The 22698-nt window shown below is 32.4% G+C and overlaps 1 protein-coding gene across 1 annotated transcript in view; it reads right to left on the bottom strand.

Moving 5' to 3' along the window:
* The window catches only part of Phip (PHIP subunit of CUL4-Ring ligase complex), a 125077-nt gene that overhangs the window by 10230 nt on the left and 92149 nt on the right, over window positions 1-22698 (bottom strand). Inside the window, exons 24-36 of the mRNA XM_026410453.2 lie at window positions 20992-21111; window positions 18851-18958; window positions 18190-18314; window positions 17974-18056; window positions 16295-16406; window positions 16072-16133; window positions 14046-14201; window positions 12589-12709; window positions 10636-10761; window positions 7495-7564; window positions 7135-7185; window positions 6306-6455; window positions 545-697 (exon numbers count right to left, since the gene is read on the bottom strand). Of these exons, the coding sequence (XP_026266238.1) occupies window positions 545-697; window positions 6306-6455; window positions 7135-7185; window positions 7495-7564; window positions 10636-10761; window positions 12589-12709; window positions 14046-14201; window positions 16072-16133; window positions 16295-16406; window positions 17974-18056; window positions 18190-18314; window positions 18851-18958; window positions 20992-21111 (1437 nt within the window). The remainder of the gene's footprint in view (window positions 1-544; window positions 698-6305; window positions 6456-7134; window positions 7186-7494; window positions 7565-10635; window positions 10762-12588; window positions 12710-14045; window positions 14202-16071; window positions 16134-16294; window positions 16407-17973; window positions 18057-18189; window positions 18315-18850; window positions 18959-20991; window positions 21112-22698) is intronic.

Here is a 22698-nt window from a genome sequence, read left to right as displayed (position 1 = left end):
AGATGAATGGATAAAGAAAATGTGGTATACATACACAATGTAATATTATTTAACATTAAAAGAGAATAAAATCATGGCACTTGCTAATGTATGGAGTTGGAGAATATCATGCTAAATGAAGTTAACCAATCCCACAAAACCAAATGCCAAATGTTTTCTCTGATTTAAGGATGCTGATTCATAATGTGGTGGTGGTGTGGGGGGCATGGGAGGATTAGATGAACTCTAGAAAAGGCAAAGGGGAGGGATGGATAAGGAAGGGAAATGAGGATAGGAAAGACGGTGGAACGAGACGGACATCATTATGCTAAGTACATGTATGAAGGCACAAATGGTGTGACTCTACTAGGTGTATAACCAGAGATATGAAAAATTGTTCTCTCTATGGGTAATATGAATTGCAATGCATTCTGCTGTCATATATAACAAGTTAAAATTAAAAAAAAGAGAACACAATAGAAAGTTAATTTTACTCTATTTTTTAAAAAGGCAACATTTGGCAACTTTTCCTTTAGATAAACATAAAGCAAATAAAATTAAATACCCTTGATCTTTTGCTTGGTGTATACGCTTTGGAATTACTAAAAATAAGTCTGACATCTTTACATAACTCCATTGGTGACTCATAATTCCCAGCTTCTAAGGTTTCTCTAACAGTAGCAAAATCCATTGGAGTGTCGATGATGTCCCTGTAGTCCTAGGAGAGAGAAGACAGGCAGTATTATTATTACCACAAAGCATTATTTTCAGTACAAGGATTCATGATGAGTAGAAGCTCTAGAACTATTAATAATTGCTCTTATTTTTTTAAAAAAGCCCCAAAACATAAAATTTAAATGCTCTTGACTCACTGAAACACAACTGTTAAATTATAACTGATAAAACATAAACAATGAAAGTAAGGTAATATTCCAATGATGTGAAGGCTGAAGTTCTAATAATGTCAACTTCAGTACAATAATTGGGAGCTCTGAAGTAATCAAGAAGTATGAATGTAAATAGTTCTCACAAAGTGTGCTTGATTCCATATATGAGTACCAAATTGCTTGAGGTGTCTATTTTCCCAATTGTAGGTAAAATAAGGCAAAAGCCTGAAAGCAATAAATGAGGCAAGTGAAAGCAGAAGGGCAACAGATAATGTTATAATCTTACACCATATGGTGATCATTATCAAAATAGGATATATTTTACAAAGGACAAAAAGCATTGCATCTTTTCAATAGCCTTGAAGATTTAACTATTTTTTTTGAAGTATAACAATTATATTTTGTACAATCAAGTTTAAAGTATGATAATATATTTGATCATAAAGTAAAGAAAGTGCAATGTAAGATGAAATTATTACCTTTATAATTTTTTTTCCCTGTCCAACATATATGCTTATTTCCTTTTTAAAATTACACTAGCTAGTATTACCACTACTATGTTGAACACAATAGTTAAAATGCTTTCAATCTTAAAACAGGAGAAACACAGTTTTTTACTGTTATGCACAATGTTAGCTATGGGCTTTTTTAATAGATGGTCTTTATTGCCTTGTGAATGTACCCCTTTGTTTTTAGTTTTCTTAATTTGTATCATGAAGGGTGCGACATGTTTTTAAAATAATTCGTTTTTGTCTATTTGACATCTAATTCATCACAGGATCAATTTTATTGCTATATTGCCTGTATTTTGGCATCTGGTGGCCTTATCGACCTGCGGGGGGCCCGGGGGTGGGGGGGCTCTTCCAGGGCTAGCCAATTCTTTTTTTTTGTACTGGGGACTAAACCCAGGGGTGCTTTACCAGTGAGCTATAAAAGATACTAAAGGGTAAAACTGAGAACATGCAAACCAACCTGAATATAGTGTTCCAACTACCACCTTTTCCAATTCTCAAACTTCAGATCAACATTTCTACTGCCCTTCAATTATCCTAAGGCCAAGACTAGAGACCACCTGTATACTCCAGAGCCCACAGGGCTGGGGTTATAGCTCAGTGGTAGAGCACCTCTGGCTTTAATCCCTAAGCTGTTTACTCTGACTTGCTTTGCCTTTCCCACAGAAATCCCCAACAAAAGGTTCCTAAGTTTTTTCATAGCTCTTGCCTTCTGCCACCTAACCAAAACCTGGTGTTTTCCCTGTGGTATAGGGTGACCCCTACCTTCTCTGGGACAAGGACAATAACCTTCTTCTTTCCAAGCTTGTTTTTAGTTGCTTTTATGGACATAGTGATTTTACTACACCCTATCTTAAATGTCCTTTTTTTTAGGATAAGTATGAAATTTTGTCAAATGCCTTTTCTGTTATTAATTGATATCATGTGGTTTTTCTTCTTTAGCTTGTTAAAATGACAGATTATACCGCCTGCTTCCTGAATACTGAACTAACTTTAATCTCTGGATAAATATTACTTGGTCACAGTATATAATCACTTTTTAAATTCCTGAGTTCTATTTGCTGTTATTAAGAGTTTTTGCATTTTATTCCTTTGAACTATTTTTGTCTGGTTTTGATAATACTGGAATTACAGAATGAGTTAGGACATGCTCATTCTATTTTATCTTCTGGAAGAGATTGTGAAGAATTTTATTAATTCTTCTTTAAAATATGTGGTAGAATTTTTCAGTGAAGTCATCTGGGATTAATGATTTGTTTTTGAAATTTCTGAACTGCAAGTTAAATTTCCTGCTGGATATGGTGGCACACAACTATAACTCAGGAGGCTGAAGCAGGAGGATGCCAAGTTCAAAGGCCAACCTGTCTCAAAAAATAAAAAAGGCTGGGGATGTAGTTCAGTAGAAGAGCACTTTAGGGTTCAATTCCTAGAATCACCCCCACCACCCAAAACCCAACCAACCACCAAAAAAACCCAAGTTAAACATCCTAATCGTTATAGGGCTACTCAAAATTATTATTTTATATTGAATGAGTTGTGGTAGTTTTTAAGTATTAGTCCATTTCATCTAAGTTGTCAAATTTGTTTGTAGTAGTTTAAATGTTTCCTTTATTATCCTTTTGATATGTGCAACGTTTATGATTATATCCCCAATACTAGCAATTTGTATCTTCTCTTAGCTTCATAAATCATGTTTAGGAGAGGGAAGAAGGTCCTGTTATGTTCCCCAGGCTGGTTTAGAACTCCTGGGCTCAAGTAATCCTGATGCTTCAGCCTCCTGAGTAGGTCAAACTACAGACAGGCACATGCCACTGCACCTGATGTTAGCTTTGGAAATCTTAATAAAGGTATATCAATTTTTATTGATCTTTTCAAAGAACAAGCTTATGGTTTCATGGATATTTTTCTTTTAGTTTTTGAGTTTCACTGATTTCAGGTCCATTATTTCCCTTTTGCTTACTTTTGGTCTATTTTAATATTCTTTTTCTAGATTCTTAAAGAAGAAGCAGATTCCAGACTTCTATGTATTCTTCAGTATACATTTAGTGCTATAAATTTTCCTGTATTGCTTTAACTGTATACCACAAATTTTGATATGTTGTATTCATTTTTATGGAGTTTCACGTAATTTTTAAAAAATTCCCTGGAGAACTGTTTTATCCATGGATTATTTAGAAGTGCTTTGTTCAGTTAGTAAGTGCTTGGAGAATTTCCTGTTAATTATTTCTAGTTTGATTTCACTGTGGTTGGAGACACACTGTACCATTTCAATGAAGTTTGTCATTTTACTTTTGTATTCTCTTTGTTCTACCTTTTTTGTCTTTTACTTTTCCCAACCTTCTTGTGTGTTACCTGAACAAGTTTTAGAATTCCCATTTTGATTTACTTCTAGTGTTTTTGCCTGTATCTCTTTGAACAGCTTTTTAAAATGGTTATTCTAGGTATTTTAAATACATTTTGGTATATATACACCAAAGACTACTGGCATCAAAATTTTACCAGTTCAAGTGAAGTAGAGAAACCTCCCCATTCCCCTATGTTCCTTTTTCTTTTCATTTATGATGTAACTGTCTTAAATATTTCTATATACACTGAGAATCATAATAGATGCTATAATTTTTAAATGTAACTTTCAAAATTATATTTAATTAAAGTAAAAGCACATTTTACCAGCTTTAGTGTAATATAGAAAATTATCTATCCCTTATTTTTTGATCTTCAAGTTCACAGATTCTTTTCTGTTTTCTCCTGTAATTATTATTTTCATTTAGTTTTTTTTAAAATATTTTTTTAGTTGTCAATGGACTTTATTTGTGGTGCTGAGAATCGAACCCAGTGCCTCACACAAGCTAGGCAAGCATTCCACCACTGAACCACAAACCCAGATCTCATTCAGTTCTGAGCTTTGTTGAGACTATTCTTTGTTTCAAGTATGATTTTTACTACTCAAATATTTTCATAATGCTACTTAATGATTGACTTTTTTCATTCAACTGGGTTAATATTGTGCTAAGTCTTGGAATAAATGATTTTTTTTGTTGAAACCTGCATATTTTGGGTATAAAAATGATTCTTTTAAAAAGCCTGTATTTTAGTTGATGGCTTCCTCTGTGTGCTGCTGACAGAGGGAGGAGAGGGAATACTGCCTTGAAAGTCAGATTCTAGTGAAGAGGATTTCCTTGTTACTGCTAAGAAAGGATAGGAGCACATATTCCTTCATAGACTTCCACTGATAACACCTAGGTTGTAATGCCTTGTTACTGTTCCCTACAGGGCCTCCACCCACACTATGGGTAATGAAAGGCCTAACTATCCATTAGACCTCTATTGACACTATCATAATGAAGAAGAGGAAAGGTACCTCATTACTGCCAGAGGGGTGGAACTTTCTATTTCCCTTATAGTCTCCACTGGTATCTGAAGGAAGAAAAAAAGGTGGCCTCTCCACTAATCTTTGATAATGGGAAAGGTATAAGGGGCACAGTTATTTTTCTGTTATTTGGCTGAAGTACAGCAGTATGTATCAGTTTTCTGTATTGCTAGTCTGGTCCTTTGCTGATTCTTCTAGAGAAAAAAAGATAGAGCTAACTGAGGGACCTTTATCATCAGTGTTTATTAGCATTTTTAGGTTAATAGCTTCTCCAATATCTTGAGTGAGATATATATAATGAGAAAGCAAAACCCAGGAGAACGCACTATTCAGTTGGTCCTGAGAGCCCAGTCTATCTACTTTGTCTCCACCTTTCAGAATCTAGTTTTACATCTGATGTCTACAAATTTTTAGTACGAGGTATTAAGAAAAAGGTCTACAACATCTTCAGCAAAGTCTAACTACACTGTGTTTGACCAAATCATTCACCTATAACTGGCGAAAGACAGAAAGAAAAAAAGTGTGTATGTGGGGGCTGTTTCATCAAAATACAGGAAAGATCACTAGAGCAGACAAAGATGATTGGGGATTGAAGGGGAGGAAGAAGAGATGGAAAAAGGGCAAAAGAATGGAATGAATCTGACCAAACTTTCATATATACATACATGAATATAGCACAGTGAATTCCAACATCAAATATATCCACAAGGCACTAATTAAAAAAAAAAAAAAAAGCCACAAATGTATTTCAGAAAGATCAGTAGAGCCAGGGGAGTAGAGGGAGAGAGGAGATAAGTTCTGGGGACTGAGTAAGAGCAAGTTATATTCCATGCTTTTATGATTATGTCATAATGTATCCTAATGCTATATATAACTAAAAAGGATAAAAAAAAAAAAAACAGATAATGAAATCAGATGATACCACATCTAGGTATGATGTCTTATAAATCAATTTATATTTTCACTTGAAATCATGCATGTTATTTGAATTATACAATCTTTAATAACTTGTTAAAGGAATAAAAATCACTAAGCTAAATTTGGATTGCTATGATGGCTTGAAAAAATAAATATTTAGATCATACATTGGCATAACTTAAAAAAAGTATATATAATATGCCACCTTACATTTGTATATAATGCTTCACTGTTTGTTTGAAAGCTATATATATATTTTTTTCTCATTTCTTCTCTATAACCCTATAACAAAGTTTCATTATTTGTTTCCTAGCTATGCTAAATTCTTGAAATTAGTGTGTGAAAGAGAAAAATTAGTAAAAATAATATACAGATGGGAGATATGTGATTTGCTCAAAGATTAAAAACTAGTAAGAGCAAAGCCAAGACTATAATACAATTCTTTAGATACTTAAAAGTCAGGGCTCTTTCCATTTTATTACACTATTTAACTTAGCTTTTCTATATAACCAAATGGATAATAAGAACATGCGTGAAATAATGAAGAAATAAATTATAGGCATATAAATAACCCGCTATTATATATAAGATATGTAGCAAACTAAAAGTGTACAGATAATATTTTCAAAAATAACTTACTGGATATTCAAGGAGATCTACTGGCTGTCTAAAAGGCTCTGAATCTTCACACTGAAATATGAGATTTAACAATTCCTGACATTGTTTCTTCCATGCTTGAATATCATAAGACTGAGCTCTATTACGTAATCTTCTTCTAGGCTGATGGTCCTGAAATGAAAATATTCAAGTATATTAATAAAACAGCACTTATACAATACAAATTGTACACCATCCCTACCACCCCATGCTGGGTATTGATCCCAGGGCCAGGGACATGCTAGGCAAGTATTTTACTACTGAGCTACATCTCCGGCCCTTTTTATTTCTGAGAAAAGATCTCCCTAAATTGCCCAGACTGGCCTCAAACTTTTGATTCTCCTGCTTCAGCCTCTAGAGTATATGAAAACCTAGGCATGTTCCACATCATGTGATTTAATTTTGAATTTTTAATGAAGTCTTACATAATTAGGGACAGGTTGATTATCCCTTACTTGAAACACTTGGGTCCTGAAGTGTTTTGGATTTGGGATTAATTGCAGACTTCACTGGTTAGGCATTCCTGATCCAAAAATCTGGAAACCAAATGCTCCAAAATATGAAAGTTTTTAAGCATCCATGGAGCATTATGAGTTTTGTATTCAAATTACAAATGTTCAATTTATAACATACCATAATACAAACCACCACAACAAAAAAATCCATAGCATCCACTAGTTCTGAAAAACGTTAGGACTGATTTGAAAGTAATACTTAATCTGCCTTTAAGACTGCTAAAAAATTAATAATAAGCTCTTAATGCATTTTTAATTCTTATAAAGAACCTCTGTAAAAAACAAAAGTTAATTACCTTCCTTTTTCGGGTAGAAGTTCCTGGCACATCAGCATCTTTCTCTTCTTCCTTTGAAGCCAGAATAAATCAAATTTATAAAACATATTAGGTTTCATTACACTCAATAGTGTATTTAGAAATTATTTCCTTTATACTTTAGAAACCTCAATATATACGCTGGGGTAATTTAATGACCCATTAAAAAGTCTCCCTTTTATAACTTTAACAATAAAATACTGAATACCATTTTATTAAAAAGTTAACAATAGTACTGAGAAAACAATAATTTTCAGAACAGTTTTTACTTGAAAACTGTAATATGTATGTATGTAAATCTCTTTTTTATATAAGTAGTAATCATAATAAAATGTCACATACCTCAGAGTCGGACAAAACCTTCTTCTTCATTGAATTATAAAGTGGAATTATGTTATAACAAGTTTGATCCCTAAACAGCAAGAAAAAGTTAATAAGTAAGACTAAAGTCATGAGTTTTTTTTCCTTTGTTCTTAAAACCAGATTTTAAGGGTAAAATTGAGGCTAAAGCATTTCTGCATTTGTTGACATGGATACCCAAGACACACACAATATACCCTGTGTCATCCTTACCCCTGGATTATTTAATTGTGTCAAACCCAATTTTTGACTGCCGAATGAATTTGCTAAGGTTGCTGCTATGCCTGGAATGCTGTCTTCCATTCCTTTGGCTTCAAGGTAAAGCTAATACACCCCATATGTTCTCATTCCTTTATTCATTCTTAAATAGAGACATTCCATAAATTTTTGTCCTTAGTCATCTTGACACCATCACCTAAAATTCATTGTTTAAACCTAATTGTCACTCCCCAATCTCTCTGTCTTTTAATTTTCTTTCTTTTTCTTTTTTTAAACAGCACACCATTCTAACAGTAATGAAAATCTTGGATTTTCACTATTTGTCCCTTGCTTTCTCAAAACCCAAAGAGCAGTCCAAACAGAATTCTATTCTCAAAAATATCTTGGCATCTATCCTTTTCTCACTTCCACAAATTATGCCCTTATCACCTTCTCTTTGGTATAAGCCAATGTGCTATTTATGCCTTTGTCTCTTTTCTATATTTTAGAAGTCTAGTTCCTCTTGTAATCCTAGAGGCTCAGGAGGCTGGGGCAGGAGGATCCTGTGCTCAAAGCCAGCCTTAGCATTTTAGCAAGCCTTCAGCAACTTAGTGAGACCCCACCTCTAAATAAAATATTTTAAAAAGGGGATGTAGCTCAGTAGTTAAGTGTCCCTCGGTTCAATCCCCAGCACTAAAATAAATACTTTAAAAAAAAGTAAATAAAAGTCTTGTTCCTCAGGTTGGCACTTAATGCCTACCATGCTCTGTCCCCAACTTAGCACTATATTCCTACAAGTTCTACTCCTATACTGTCTACTTCACCAACTAATATTCCTCTTAATAATGCTTTACTTTCCTACCTTAGGCTACTGCTTAACCCTGGAATGGCTTTTCTTTTCATGTAATTTATCCTGAATACATCAGTATCTACCTTGTTCATAACATCTTCTTAAATACTTCTGTGTATTTGAATCTCCACTTTCAAAACTAGAAGTGACCTGTCCTCATGTAAACTTTCACACAATTCTTTTGTTATTTATCGCAGTATTCCTTATGTTATTTCAACTTCATGTTTACTGGCCTATGAAACTGTATTAAAAGGGTAAAAATATGATTATTTCTTTCTCCAAGTTTGTATACATTGAGAGCATGAAATTTTGCCAAGTAACTCAATTAAAAAATACCATGATCAAAATTTCAAAGAATAATTTACATTTTCAAAATTACTGTCAGCTAAAAATGTTTTTTAACAAATTAAACATGTACCAGGTATTTATTTTTTAAATACATATATATAAATGCTTGAAATATTACCTTAATTTGCATTTTCAAAATCTGAAAGAAATGCATTTTCCGACTATTTAAAATGTAAAAACAATTTTCATCTAAATTACTTCACTGAGACATGAATATTTTATATCATGTGATTCTGTGAATTCATCTCTGAAAAGAGATGTATATACATATGCTTATAACACTTTTAAAATTACAAAGAGTTCTTAACTAATGTTTGATTACTAAATTCACTGAAAAAGAGCAAAAGCATAGCAATAAAGTCCCTAAAACCATCTGGAAAGGAAGAGTTCTTAGAGAATAATGTAGAGGAAGGACACAGAGTTTATCTTGCTAATTGTTGTTGTTTTGTTTTTCCCTTATACCTACCTGCATTTCTTAGCAAAAAAAAACACAACACACAAAACAAATATTCCCAGGAAAAAAGATCCTAAGATTACGTTAAAAAAAGAGAATGAAGCTGGAAAAAGTTAAGGAAAAAAGCCTGAATAATCCCCTTACATAAAAGTGGAAGCTGATAATACCTGAATTAAGGTATTTAAATACACTGTTACCTCTTCTTAACCTAAGGGAGGAGGGGGAAATCTAATATAATATATATTAATATAAATAGTAAATTCAATAGAAAATTAGAACAATCTTTTTGCACAGAAACATGATTCATGTCTCTGGCTTCAATTTAGAAGGCTCAATTCATTTTATGGCTATATAAAATCCACAAAATAAGGAAGGAAAGGTACTTTTGCCTTAAACTATACTTATCACTCTTGCTATAGAATCAATACACAAGGAAATAAACCTAATTGAGGAAAAAGACTTTTGAAAATTCAGTATCTGACTGGATTACCTAAATACCTGTTAATAATCTTGTATATATATGGGCTGGGGATGTGGCTCAAGCGGTAGCGTGCTCGCCTGGCATGTGTGGGGCACTGGGTTCCATCCTCAGCACCACATAAAAATAAAGATGTTGTGTCCACTGAAAACTGAAAAATAAGTATTAAAAAATTTCTCTCTCTCTCTCTCATCTCTATATATTAAAAAAATCTTGTATATGTTACCTCCAATTAGTTCACTCAATCAAAAATTTTAGCTAATGATCTTTACCACCTGTAAGATTGAGAGAGTTAATGAAGATAAAAAATTACATGGTTAGTTGATTTTTATTACTATCCAATGAACTGAGAAATGAGAAAAGGATCAATGTTTTTTTTTAAGTACAGAATACAAATGTAATGCTTTGCTTTTTTTTTTTTTTTTTTTTTTTTAGTGAGAGAGGAGAGAGAGAGAATTTTTAATATTTATTTTTTAGTTCTTGGCGGACATCTTTGTTGGTATGTGGTGCTGAGGATCGAACCCGGGCCGCACGCATGCCAGGCGAGCACGCTACCGCTTGAGCCACATCCCCAGCCCAAATGTAATGCATTTTTATGATTTTATGACTAAATGTTTTTAGTGCACTTCCTTTACATTACAAATTTTTTTCTTAGTACACAGGCTTTGTATTTTGAGAAACTATATGTGACAGCATTATACGTGTAGAAAATTATTGTATTTTACAGTCTGACATTTTACATTTTAAAAGCCATTAATCATAGCTATTATAATTAAATATGAATAAGTAACTCACTTTACAAAATGTAGAAGAAGATCAGTCACAAATTTGGCAGATTTCACAATTGGGCTTCCCGGCTCATTAAATGTTCGTGTGTTATGCTCTATATATCGAACTTCCCACATCAGGGAAGAAACACGCCTTTAAAAAAACAAAATATGTGTCTTAACCTCATATTTAGAAATATGTATACACAATTTAAAACTAAGACATTCTAACTTCTGAATTTCAGTCTTAATCCAATTACATCATTCACACCTTAAATAGCTATTTTCAAAAAGCACAATCCCATTTGTTTTAGAGGACAAAAAAGAGGAGTGACATTATCTATAAAGAAAATGTCTAGAACTGGACACTAGACTATTAACAATGCCTACTTTTCAGCGGGGGAAATGTCTGTAGGGGAAAAGGTAGGACTAGAGTCAAAAAAACAAGTTCTTAGTTTTTGCTTTACATATTTCTGTCATGTACCTTTAAAATAAATAAATAAATAAATAAATACCTCTAACTTGTATATATAAAAGGAAACAATCTTAATCTAATTATAGAGCTAGTAATCAAATGACATGTAAAAACTAGAAGGTAATCTCTGCTTAAGAGATAAAACACATAAAAACATGAGTGTGTTACAAGAAAACTGAGAATTATTTTCTAAACGTTCTATTGACAATGCTAAATTGTTCTGGTGCTTTGTAATTTTATTTCTGAAAGTAAAGAAAAAAAATCAACCTCTGAGAATATCATCCAATTGTGGCCTGAATTAATAAAGAATACATTTAAAAAGTTACATATAATTGTGGATATAGAAGCATATAGAGAAAATGTACATTTCAAGTTGATTCACAAGGCTCATTCTAATAAAAGAATCATAGACATCTTCAGTGTACCACATAGAAAACTGTAAAATAGGGCACTAGATTATTACTAGCAGGGTAAACTACTATTACTAGTAGTTTCACAGACACTGAAAAAATCAGAAAAGAAAAACACAAAGTTTAAGAAGAGGGGAAAAAATTTTAAGGTGTGAAATACAACATGAAGGCATCACTATATTACATATGAACACAACTCAAGTTTACAACTATATTATCAGGTTAAAAAATAGGTGATTTCTAATTTATATATGTATCAAGTTTCAAACTGGCTAATGCAAAAAAAAGTCTATGTAAGCTATAATGTACATTGAAATAATTAAGTACACTTTTTTCTATGAGAAAGAACATAACAGCAATAGTCAGAGATGTCAGCTCCTTATCTTTCCAGCTGTAGTCCAACCACCAGTGTATATGAATATTTCTATCTCTCCCTCTAATCTTCCCATGTCTTGTTCCAATTTCTGAAGTACTAAGTATAAATCTTAACCTTTAGTAATTTAGTTCTGGGAACACAGTTATAAATTTATTCTTCATGTTTTATCTTAAACTTCTACGAGATATTGAAAAATGCTTAGAGTAGATGACTGAGTGAAACATATCATGGGGGTCACAGGAGATTTCCTTTTCATCTCTTGCTTTTGACAAATCATCAATGATTCAATAGCAAGCACACACAGCAAGATCAGAAAAATCTTTTAAACCTAAAGTCTATCATCTTAGTTTTCTTTACTGCAATGGTTCTCAACCAGGAGTGCCTCACCCACCAGAATACATTTGGTAATGTCTAGATTCATTTTAGATTTATATTAAGAAAATGAGCATGAAGTCATATCACATCTAGAAAAAATTGTATCCAGGAATCACATTCAACTAAACAAGCAGAATCAAGATTATAGTCAACTTGCTAGAAATTTATAATATCATATCCTATTCCAAATCTACTAAATCAGATCCTTTCAACATGTTCCCCAGGTGATATATATGTACATTTGTAAACATAAAAAGTTAAGAACAAAGCTGTAGAAGACTGGCCAAAGAGTGAAAGAATGAATCATTTAGCTTCCTTTTGGTAGTATCCACAAATGATTCTAACCTGTAAAACCTGTTTTCCAGTCTTTGTTTAATTGTACTTAGATCCGTTGGATATGCCACTACAGTGCAGTACATGGGATAAGCTTGCAGATCCACAGGGGCCACAAATGCTGAAGCAATATCTAAAATAAATAAATTTTAAAATTTATTTTTTTATGTTCAAAATAATTCAAAAAGAATTCTGCTAGAATTTTAGACTAAGTCCTAACTCACACAGACATCAGTCTGGCATTATCTTTTCATTAAAATTACATAATTTAACTGACATAAAGAGTGTCATTTTTTACTAAACCTACATTAACATTGTTAAAATTCTGGGGATTTCTTTTTTTATCCATAGACAAATTAAGGCAAATATCCTAATAAATTTATAAAAAATTCCTAAAACTGACTTATTCAAAACACACACATATTTCTTCAATAGCCAGTCATCCTGAATCTGTATATTTGATAAAGCCATTCTATCATTAGCATGTTGCATTTGAACATGACCTTTCTCAAACCTTACCACTTTATCTCATTCTTACATTATTCTGTGAAATATTAGGTAATGAGAGAGAAGGAAACAGATTCAGAAGTTTTTGACTCAATATAACTGATTGAAAGGCACAAAGTAAACTGGTAGAGCAAAAACCAGATATAGTTAAAACTACTCTCTATATTATTTTATTCATTCACATATAAAACTACTTCTTACGACAGTATTTGTAGGGCCACTTTTACAAAACTGTTGCCATTTTGCAAGGGCTGAGGATATAACTCAGTGATAGAGCATTTGCCTAGCATGTACAAGGCCCTGGGTTTGATTTCACAGCACCTCAAAAAACAAAAGCCTTCAGATTTGAATATCCTACAATCTGTGTTCCCATTATCTTCAACTCTTTTTACTCATGTCTTTAAACTTTTTGAAGCTGATTACTCACTGCCAGAATGGGTTGATATAAGCCACCATACTAGCTGAGTTACTTTGGAAGCCGAGTCTAGATAATCAAATTTTGTAGTTATTGCTTATTTTTTTAAAACAATACAGTTCAGTTCATACTCCTTCTCTCCCCTTAAAAAGATTCTCTTATGTTTGATTAATATAGTTGGGGGGAAACTGGTACAACTGTTTATATATTTAAAATCTAGCTTCTTATACTCCTCCAGTTTACATGTCGGCTTGAATATGCCAAGGCTCTTCAAATTGGATTGTGGAGGATCCAGATTTTTCAGATACTTCTGGCATTTATAAAAGGCCTTTATTCTGAAATTCAGCTGAGAAATGTGATTTATATCTGTTTTACATACTTAAATCTTGCATTAAGATCTCATTCAAGAAAAGATTCCTATTAGAAATGCTTGAAAAGCACTGTAGAATTTATTTATTTTTTGTTGGCACAGTATTTTTACTGTAGTTTGCTTCCTGCTCTCCTGCATCCCCGCCTCATCTTCTATACTTCTGTTGTGGATAGTTACCTAGTGTCATCAACTGGTTTATTCCTGCAACAATTCTTTCACATTCTTCATCCCTGGTATTGGTACCCCATTCTCCATCAAGAGGTTTATAGATTAATGATCTGCATTCAACATCAGTTAAGGGAACACTGGTACCTAGTTCTTCCGGAAATACAGCTGAAAAATAGAAAAATAGATAGGTGAAAATTTGGCAATTAGTGTTTAGATTACGTTTAGAAAGTAAATTTAATGATGTCACAAAATTAAAGTCTAATTTTATAAAGATTTGGTAAATATATTCTTCATTTTCGTAAAGGAAAATATATTTCAAGGGTCAATAAAATTTAAATTATTTTAAAAAGGATCCTAAATTTATAAATTATTTTCTAAATGATCATGATTATTCCTCCAAAATTATACCTGAAAACTTGCTCTGTACTCTAGTTACAGGTAAGAGAAAACAGTTCTATAAAAAGATGCAAATTTCAAAGTTTTCTAAATCATTTCATAATTGCTACATTTAGTTTAATAAACCACACTTGAGGTGAAACTAAAGAAAACATTTCTCAAAAATACTTCAATCAAAGCCTCAAATTTTCTAATGTAGAAACAGAATTGTGAATACTAATAGATAATCCTTGTGTGTGTGTATTTTTTTTTGCTCTGAAGTGATAAAAGTAAGCTTTTCACATGTCTAAAGCTTTAACATTTTAGCTAAGGAAATCATTAGAGAGTGGTGATGACAAAAATCTACAAATATGCCAGGTAATAATTCCTTTGGACTAGACTTCATCTGGGAAATATGCCAATGTTTGTGTATAAAACTCTTCTTCCTTGCACTGTAACTAAACTCTTTCTGAACACAAATATAACATCCCACCAACACCACACAGAGATATATTTATATATGAAGAGTTTAATAAATCAGTGTCACTAATTCATTTATAAATAGCTAAGGTATTACAACACCTGTTTCACTACTCTCATATTAGCTCTATTATTGAACTCAATATAGTCCAATGTGACTTCAAATTCAAACTTTCATTAGGGAAGAGGGACAAAACCAGATGAGACATGTAATGTTTACAAGTTGGTTTTCTGTAGTTTTAAAGGGCTCTAATAACAGACTAAGTTAACTTCTCCAAGAGTTCTATCTTTTCTGACTTTTTAGAGTAACAATAACAACTAAGCGATTCCATTTGTAAATGATTATTTCTACTATATTACAAATCAGACATTTTATTCTTTTTTAAAGATCTTAATTTTTATCTGATAGCAAAAATAACACATTATTAACAACTCAAATAATGTGGAATGTAAAAGATAATGTATGAAGTCCCCCTAATTCCACTTTCTATAAAATAATCATTAGTAATCTGCCTTTCATCCCTTTTAGGCATATTTAATTGTATGTGTGGTTATTTTTTAAAAATTGAAACAAAACAGGTAATAAGATAAAAGGAAAATGTAATCTCCATGCTTCAGCCATACCCACCTTTTCTCAGTACAAGGAAGATGTCATACTCACTGCCTAGGGCTAACTCCCAAATCCTGAGTGTGTCAGACAATATGCAAGATGATGGTTATTATTAATTACAACTACCTCTTCATTGAGCTCTTACATGTGTCAGGCTCTATAATAAGCACTTTATACACATGATGCCATTTAATCCTCAAAGCAGCCCTATAAGAAAGGTATTTGTTTAAATAATCAAAGGCTGAGTCCTAAGAAACTGAGGCTTTAAGTCTATGGAACTTGCCAAAATCACATAGAAAAATGGCAGTGTGAGGATATGAATCTATATCTGACTCAAAAGCATGACCTTTTAACTATTATGTTATACTTTTAAGTATTCTGCTGGAGTTACAAAAAATGTCCCTAAAATACTCATTTTTAGGAATGAATAATACAACAAATATTTGCTGAATTAATGTTTCCTGTTAAATCTTCACAACAACCTTATGTGGTAGTGAGTTAACAAACCACATTTCTTAAATAAGAAATCAACTCCATAAGGTTGATGCATAAAGTCTAACATATACTTACCATTATTAGGTATAAGCTCCATATCCCAAGGACTCATCTTTTCTGTATCTCCATTGTCCCAGCTTTAAGAAAGGAAAATTTTTAAATTAAAAACAATCTACAATTTTTATAAATAACATAATTCCTTCAGTGTTTGCAAGAAATATATCCCTTTCTTGATAAATGGAGAAATATTTCAAAGCAAGACTGGCCTAATAAAAAAAAAATACAAGCATTTCCTTACCAAACATTATAGCACTGAAACAAACTATCAGGGTACTCAGGCTGAAGAGGTTCCTGGCTTTCAATTGTTCCAAACCACCAAGCATCATCTATGACTGATCTGAAACGGTCACCTGGACAAGAAAAGAGGCTGTCTCATTACTCTGAAATGTATGTTTGCTGTGGTTAATTGTGTTTTCCTAAGGTATAACTCTAAGGCACTGAAACTGCAACATAGAAAGTGACCCACTTAATTAAAAAATGAGTTAAATCGGTAACACTGTAGGGGGAGAGATATTTAATATGCATACTTATCATTTTATAAACAGTGTTCTTGACACCATAAGCTTTCCGGTAAAGGTAATTATGAGTTTTACAGACCTATTTACAAGCCTACACAGACTGATGACATTAGGTTAAAGAAGAAGAATTGGAAAATACAAGCTTAACCATAATGAACAGTATCTGTAGACTTAATAATAAAGCAAAAAAATGAAGTTTCTCAAAGTAAGCCTTAAAACATTTCTGAGGAAAAGAGGAGTGGTGATGCATGCCTGTAATCCCAGAAGCTCAGGAGGCCGAGGCAGGAAGATCAAGAGTTCAAAGCCAGCCTCAGCAAAATTGAAGTGCTAACAATTCAGTGAGACCCTATCTCAAAATAAATTACAAAAAAAGGCTGGGGATGTGGCTCAGTGATTGAGTGCCCCTGAGTTCAAACCCCTGTAATCTCCCCCCAAACTGAAAAAAAAAAAATTCCTGAGGAAAGGCTAAAGTAAAAATAATAATAATTATTATTTTTGGTACTGGGGATTGAACCCAGGGGCATTCTACCATTGAGCCACACCCTCACTCCTTTTTATTTTTTAAGACAGGGTCTCACTGAATTGCTGAGGCTGGCCCTCAACTTTCAATCCTTTTGCCTCAGCCCCAGCCTTCCAAACCAATAGGATTATAGTTGTGCGCCACAGCACATGGCTCATTCTATTTTTTAAAGCTAAGTTTACCAAGACCAATAAACGATAAATCACCATGCCAATGTCTTCCAATGACACTGGAGAAAAGATAACTAATATATCAATTGATGGGCTTTGCTAAACCATACGTACCATCTTCATACCAGACTGCACTCCAAGATGAAAATGGCTTTATCTCAAATTCTCAAGAACAACTACTTAATTCATAGCAAACATTTGTACATAAACTAACAAAACTTAAATGCCTGGAAATATTTATAATTTCAAGGTTTCTTTGAAACTTGTTTACAACATTATTTTTAAATATTACTTTTAAAAATTATAACAGAAATAACAACAATAAATAATAAAGTCAGTTTAGTATTAATCTCAATCCAAATTATCACTTATTTTGTCAAGACTTCTTCTGATATCAAATATGAATTGTTATTAATATTTTTGGATAAATATTTAATTCAACATGTAAAAAGGCTGAAAAAAAATTATAAAGAATCTTATAAACAGTTACCAAATGTAGGAGATACAATGGTTTGAAACTTAAGCATCAACTAAAGTATTTTCAATTTAAACAAAACTTAAAAATACTTCTAATACATATCATACTTTGTTATTAACATTATTATTAATGGCAAAATATCTTTTTCTAAATTATGAAAAAGAATAAATCAATTGTTGGGTTGAAAAAAAGACATATCAAACATCCATGACTTCTGAATATATTACCCACCTATGTTCCACCGCCTATATTTGGCATCATCAAATTGTTGTCTCAAGACTAGGAAATCTATAACATCAGGCATATCATGGTATCTAAGCACAAATAGAAATGAATTGATTAGATCATACTTTAGGAAGAAATATTCAAAACATGTTTAAATTTATCTGAATCTTGAAAAACAATCTATAATACTAAGAAACCACTGGTTATTTCAATAGTCCTTACTTCATGGTAAACGATCCACCAGTCAGTTTACCAGTATCAGGATCCAGAAAAGCAAGTTTAAGGCAGCAAAGGGTAGGTAATCCCACTTCATATTTTATGCCAACTATTTTCATCAGTTCTTGTTCCTAAGATATAGAAAATAAGAAATCACATTTACAAAATAAACCACAAAACAGATTGCTAAACATAACTAAGAAAAATTTCTTGGTTTTAATATTCGTCTGCATGGTAATTACTCTGTGCACATGTAAAAATTAATTGAGCTATGTATTTAAGATGTGCACTTTATGGTTTACAGGTTGTACTGCAATTTTTAAAAAAGTATAATAGTTTTCCAATATAATTTCAAAGAATGCAAGATAATTTTGAACTACTGCTGATAAAATCCAGATGACAAAATAAAGTCTACCTTAAACACTAGTGTTATCTAATTTTCAGTATGATCAAATTTTGTACGCAATTTATAAAGTTTATCAGTGAATATAAACTCAATCTTGAGTTTCTTTGACTGAAAAATCAAACCCTTTTAATCTCCAAAACCACTTCAATTAAACAAGGGAACTTCATGATTCAGTTTCTTATAGTGAAAATAGTAACCCTTAATACATTTTTTTCCATGACCCCTAAATAAATCTTTATAGTTACATAATAAATACCATACCCGTAGTTCCATTTTATGCCATGGTTGTTTTTTAGGATTGATACTATAAATTTTATTTTTCCGGGCCATTTCAACATATGCTTCATGTCCTTGTCGGAAATAATAAACCTAAAAAGTAGATAAAAGCCACAATTTAAAAATCTGGATGTTTCCAAGAATGTAAGATATCAACTAAAATTGCAGAGAAAATCTCATGTCTTCTGAACTAATAGAAATTCTGATACTGGCTTTCCCCCCTCAATTCCTTAAATTGTCTCAGCATCACTTAATCATAACCAAAGTGTTCTAAATAACATTAGTATACACTTAGAAATTTAAGATGGGGCATTTTTTTTATTTCATCATTTATTAGGTTCAAAATAAGTTAATTTCTCTTGCAAAATAAAGTCACTTGTAACCAGTAATCATAATAAATTCATGTTCACCTACTTTTTTCTTACATTTTAGCAGATAGTAAGACAGTGCAGCATATGTTTATTCTCATTTCATAAAGATCAAGTTTAGGTGACGTCTAACAACTGTCAATTACTTGAACACAGTAGTTTGACACCAAGTATTATTCTCAGTACTACAAATTTAAAAAGCTTGTTGAAAAATGCTATTAAGATCTTAGTAATACTTTGGAATAGCCACTTTTCCTATTACTTTCATTCTCTTCATTACTAATTCAGTTGTCTGCAACTTCAAATGCAGGAATGGAGCTGAATAAAAAGGATTTAAGTATTCAAACACCAGCACCCAAAAATAAAATGGAAACAATTTCAAAGGAAATCATTTAATCAGGAATTACAAACTTTCTGACAATCTTGAAATACCATAGTAAATGTATTTAGTCTCTCCTTAATGCTGTAGGATCTGTAAGACCAATCATTATATTTCACCTATACCATAACAGTGTGGTAATGCTCCAAGTTCCTCAAATCTTCTGATGCAAACAGCAGCTCTAAAAAAAATTATTCTATACTTTCCTTTAGAGTCACTCTTGTATTAAAAGTTTGTTTTCCTTGTTTAACTGTCAGTTACCACTTCAGTACAAATTTAGAGTGCTTTACGAAAGCAGCTTTTTTCAGTTTTTATTACTGTTACTCATGTTAACAGACACCAGATAACACTATGTCTGGGTATAAAATAAGGAAATATGACCCTGGGTGAGAACTTATGATCTAAATCCTTACATTTTCATTCTAAATTTATAAGTATACAGGCTAAAATGGGAGTGCCAGTTTTTATCTTTGGTCCTGGGAACTGAACCCAGAGGGGTTCAACTACTGAGCCACATTCCCAGCCCCTTTTTGAGACAGGGTCTCATTAAGTTGCTGGGGCTGGCTTTGAAAATGTGAGCCTCCCAAGACACTGAGATTACAGGCTAGGGACACCATGCCCAGCAAGAGGTAACAATCAAATAGAGAGTTGAAGTATAGTTCAGTTGTAAGGCCCTTGCCTAACTGATATGCAGCCTTGAGTTTGATCCCAACTCTGCCAAAGATAAAAATTTAAATAAAATAAATAATAGTTCTTATTCTAAGACCATAGATTTTAGAAACAAATATGAACATATGGGTAAATGAAATATTTTGAAATAAAATTATATGCAAAAAAGCTAAATTTTATTGTAACATGCTATATAATTTTTAAATTAAGAGAAACAAATATATTAATATATTTAATATATTCCTTTAGGAAAAAAAAAATATTTGTTTTGAAAGAAAAAAAAAGCATTACTTGTGACTGAACCCAGAAGGACTTTACCACTGAGCTACATCCCCAACCTTTTTTTTTTTTTGGAGACAAGGTCTTGCTAAATTGTCCAGGTTGGCCTTGAACTTGTGATCCTCCTGCTTTAGCCTCCTGAGTTGCTGGTATTACAGGCACGTGCCACCACAACTGGCAATAAATGTCAACAAAGCTTCCTTTCTCTTATAATATTTAGATGATTAAAAATTTATAGCAGTCTTAAAAAAGATTGTTAACCCTTTCCTCCTAAATGTACTTTCTCCATACACAGCTGTGAATGAGTTATTTGTATAAACCTGTTGTAATCTTCTATAGTTGTGTTTCGAGAACTATAAAATATTCCAGGTTATTACTCAAACAAACAAGCAAAACAAAAAACAAAGAATAATTAAAAAGTTTAAAAGTACCTCATCACCCATCTGTGGCACAAATGGACATCTTCGGGGAATAGTATCTGTAATCCATGTTGATGGTAACCATTCTTCTAATGTCAAACCATTTTCAGTTAGTTCTCCCACAGCCAATCTCTAAATTTGGAACATTATAAAGTAATATTATCCAAACAAACACAATAGAGATCATTAAAGAAAAGGACTTTCGTACACAAATTGTTTTCTTTAAACATTAAAAATCTTACTCTAGAAAAAATGGTGGCATCAGCAACAATTATTCAATTAATCCAAATCATTGACAAAAACTAGACAGCAAAACCAAAATCTATAGACAACATTCATATAAGACATCCCCACAAACCCTGAAGTGTAAGCTCTGTGTTAGTTTCCTCCCTTTAAAAATACTATCAGTCTTGGGATGGGGTTGTAACTCAGTGGTAGAGCACTTGCCCTGCATGTGTGAGGCACTGGGTTCAATTCTAAGGACCGCATATAAATAAATGAATAAAATAAAGGTCCATCAACAACTTAAAATTTTTTAAAAAAGTATCAGTTTTACAAACACTACTTATAACAAATTATGACATAATTTGAATTTTAAAAAATCCTATTTTTAGTGTTAGAAATAATAAGATATTCTCATATGGGTTAAGTATTCCTATAAGATACAGAAAGCTAATTGTTTCCATGTGCTTGACATTATACTTCTAAATAGCCCGAGGATGTTCCTCTCCCCTTCTTTTGCCCTTTTTTTTTTTGTTTTTCGGTATTGGGGGGGGGGGGCCGGTGGTCAAACCCCAGAGCCTCACACATCCTAGGTAAGTGCTCTGCCACTGAGTTATACTGAGTTGTAAGCCCTCCTCTCCTTTTCTTAAATAGCAATTTCATTCTTGGCTCATGTTAAGCTCCTTCCAAAAAAGAAAATCAGAGTTCCCCTGGCCCCAAATGAAATGTTGTTAAGCCATGTCCCTTACTTTTTAACTTTGATGGATAAAAGTAACACTATGCCTCTGAAAAAAGGGTTTTTGAAAAACTTTGCTGAACACCTATAAGCAGCCTTAACAGTCTTGTTATTGCTTCCTTAGACAGTAAAAATGGAAAAAGAACCTTTGAAACCTACTATTATAACTAAAGAAACTTTATGCAACTGATTTAAATTGTTGTGGTTCAGTGTATATGCTCTAAGACTTCTAAATTTCATTCTGTTGAGTTTTTTTTTTTAACAAAGTAGTTACCACTATGAGTTAATGGAATGTTTACTGAAAGAAGCAATACCACAGATTATGATTATGAACACTACTGGCAGCAGGTAATTTTTTTAACTTTTTTCCTCCCAAGTAACTGGGAACTTAGTGTACATCACCATGCCCAGACTGCCAGATACTACTATAATTGTTTCCCATTACACATTTTCCTTTTTTTATTAATCACACTATCATGATTCTCAAACACATCAGGAGCATTCTCATCTTGGAGAATAAAGGAGAAGTAAAGGTCTTTCAAACTTCCTATATGGGAGATGAGTACATTGGAGAATTGTAGGTAGAGAATTTTAGGTAGAAGAGCAGAACTATGTACTCAGGGATTGTAACTATGTACAACAGGGATTGGCAAGTCATGGTCCACAGACCAAATTCAGTTTGCCAACTGTTTTTATAAATCAAGCTTTATCAGAATACAGCTGTACCCATTCATTCATGTATTATTTATGGCTGCTATAAG

The sequence above is a fragment of the Urocitellus parryii genome, chromosome 8 (genome assembly GCF_045843805.1).
Source record: "Urocitellus parryii isolate mUroPar1 chromosome 8, mUroPar1.hap1, whole genome shotgun sequence".
Taxonomy (NCBI): Eukaryota; Metazoa; Chordata; class Mammalia; order Rodentia; family Sciuridae; genus Urocitellus; species Urocitellus parryii.
The sequence above is the reverse complement of the archived record's forward strand: the minus strand, read 5'-3'. Positions and strand labels throughout refer to the sequence as shown.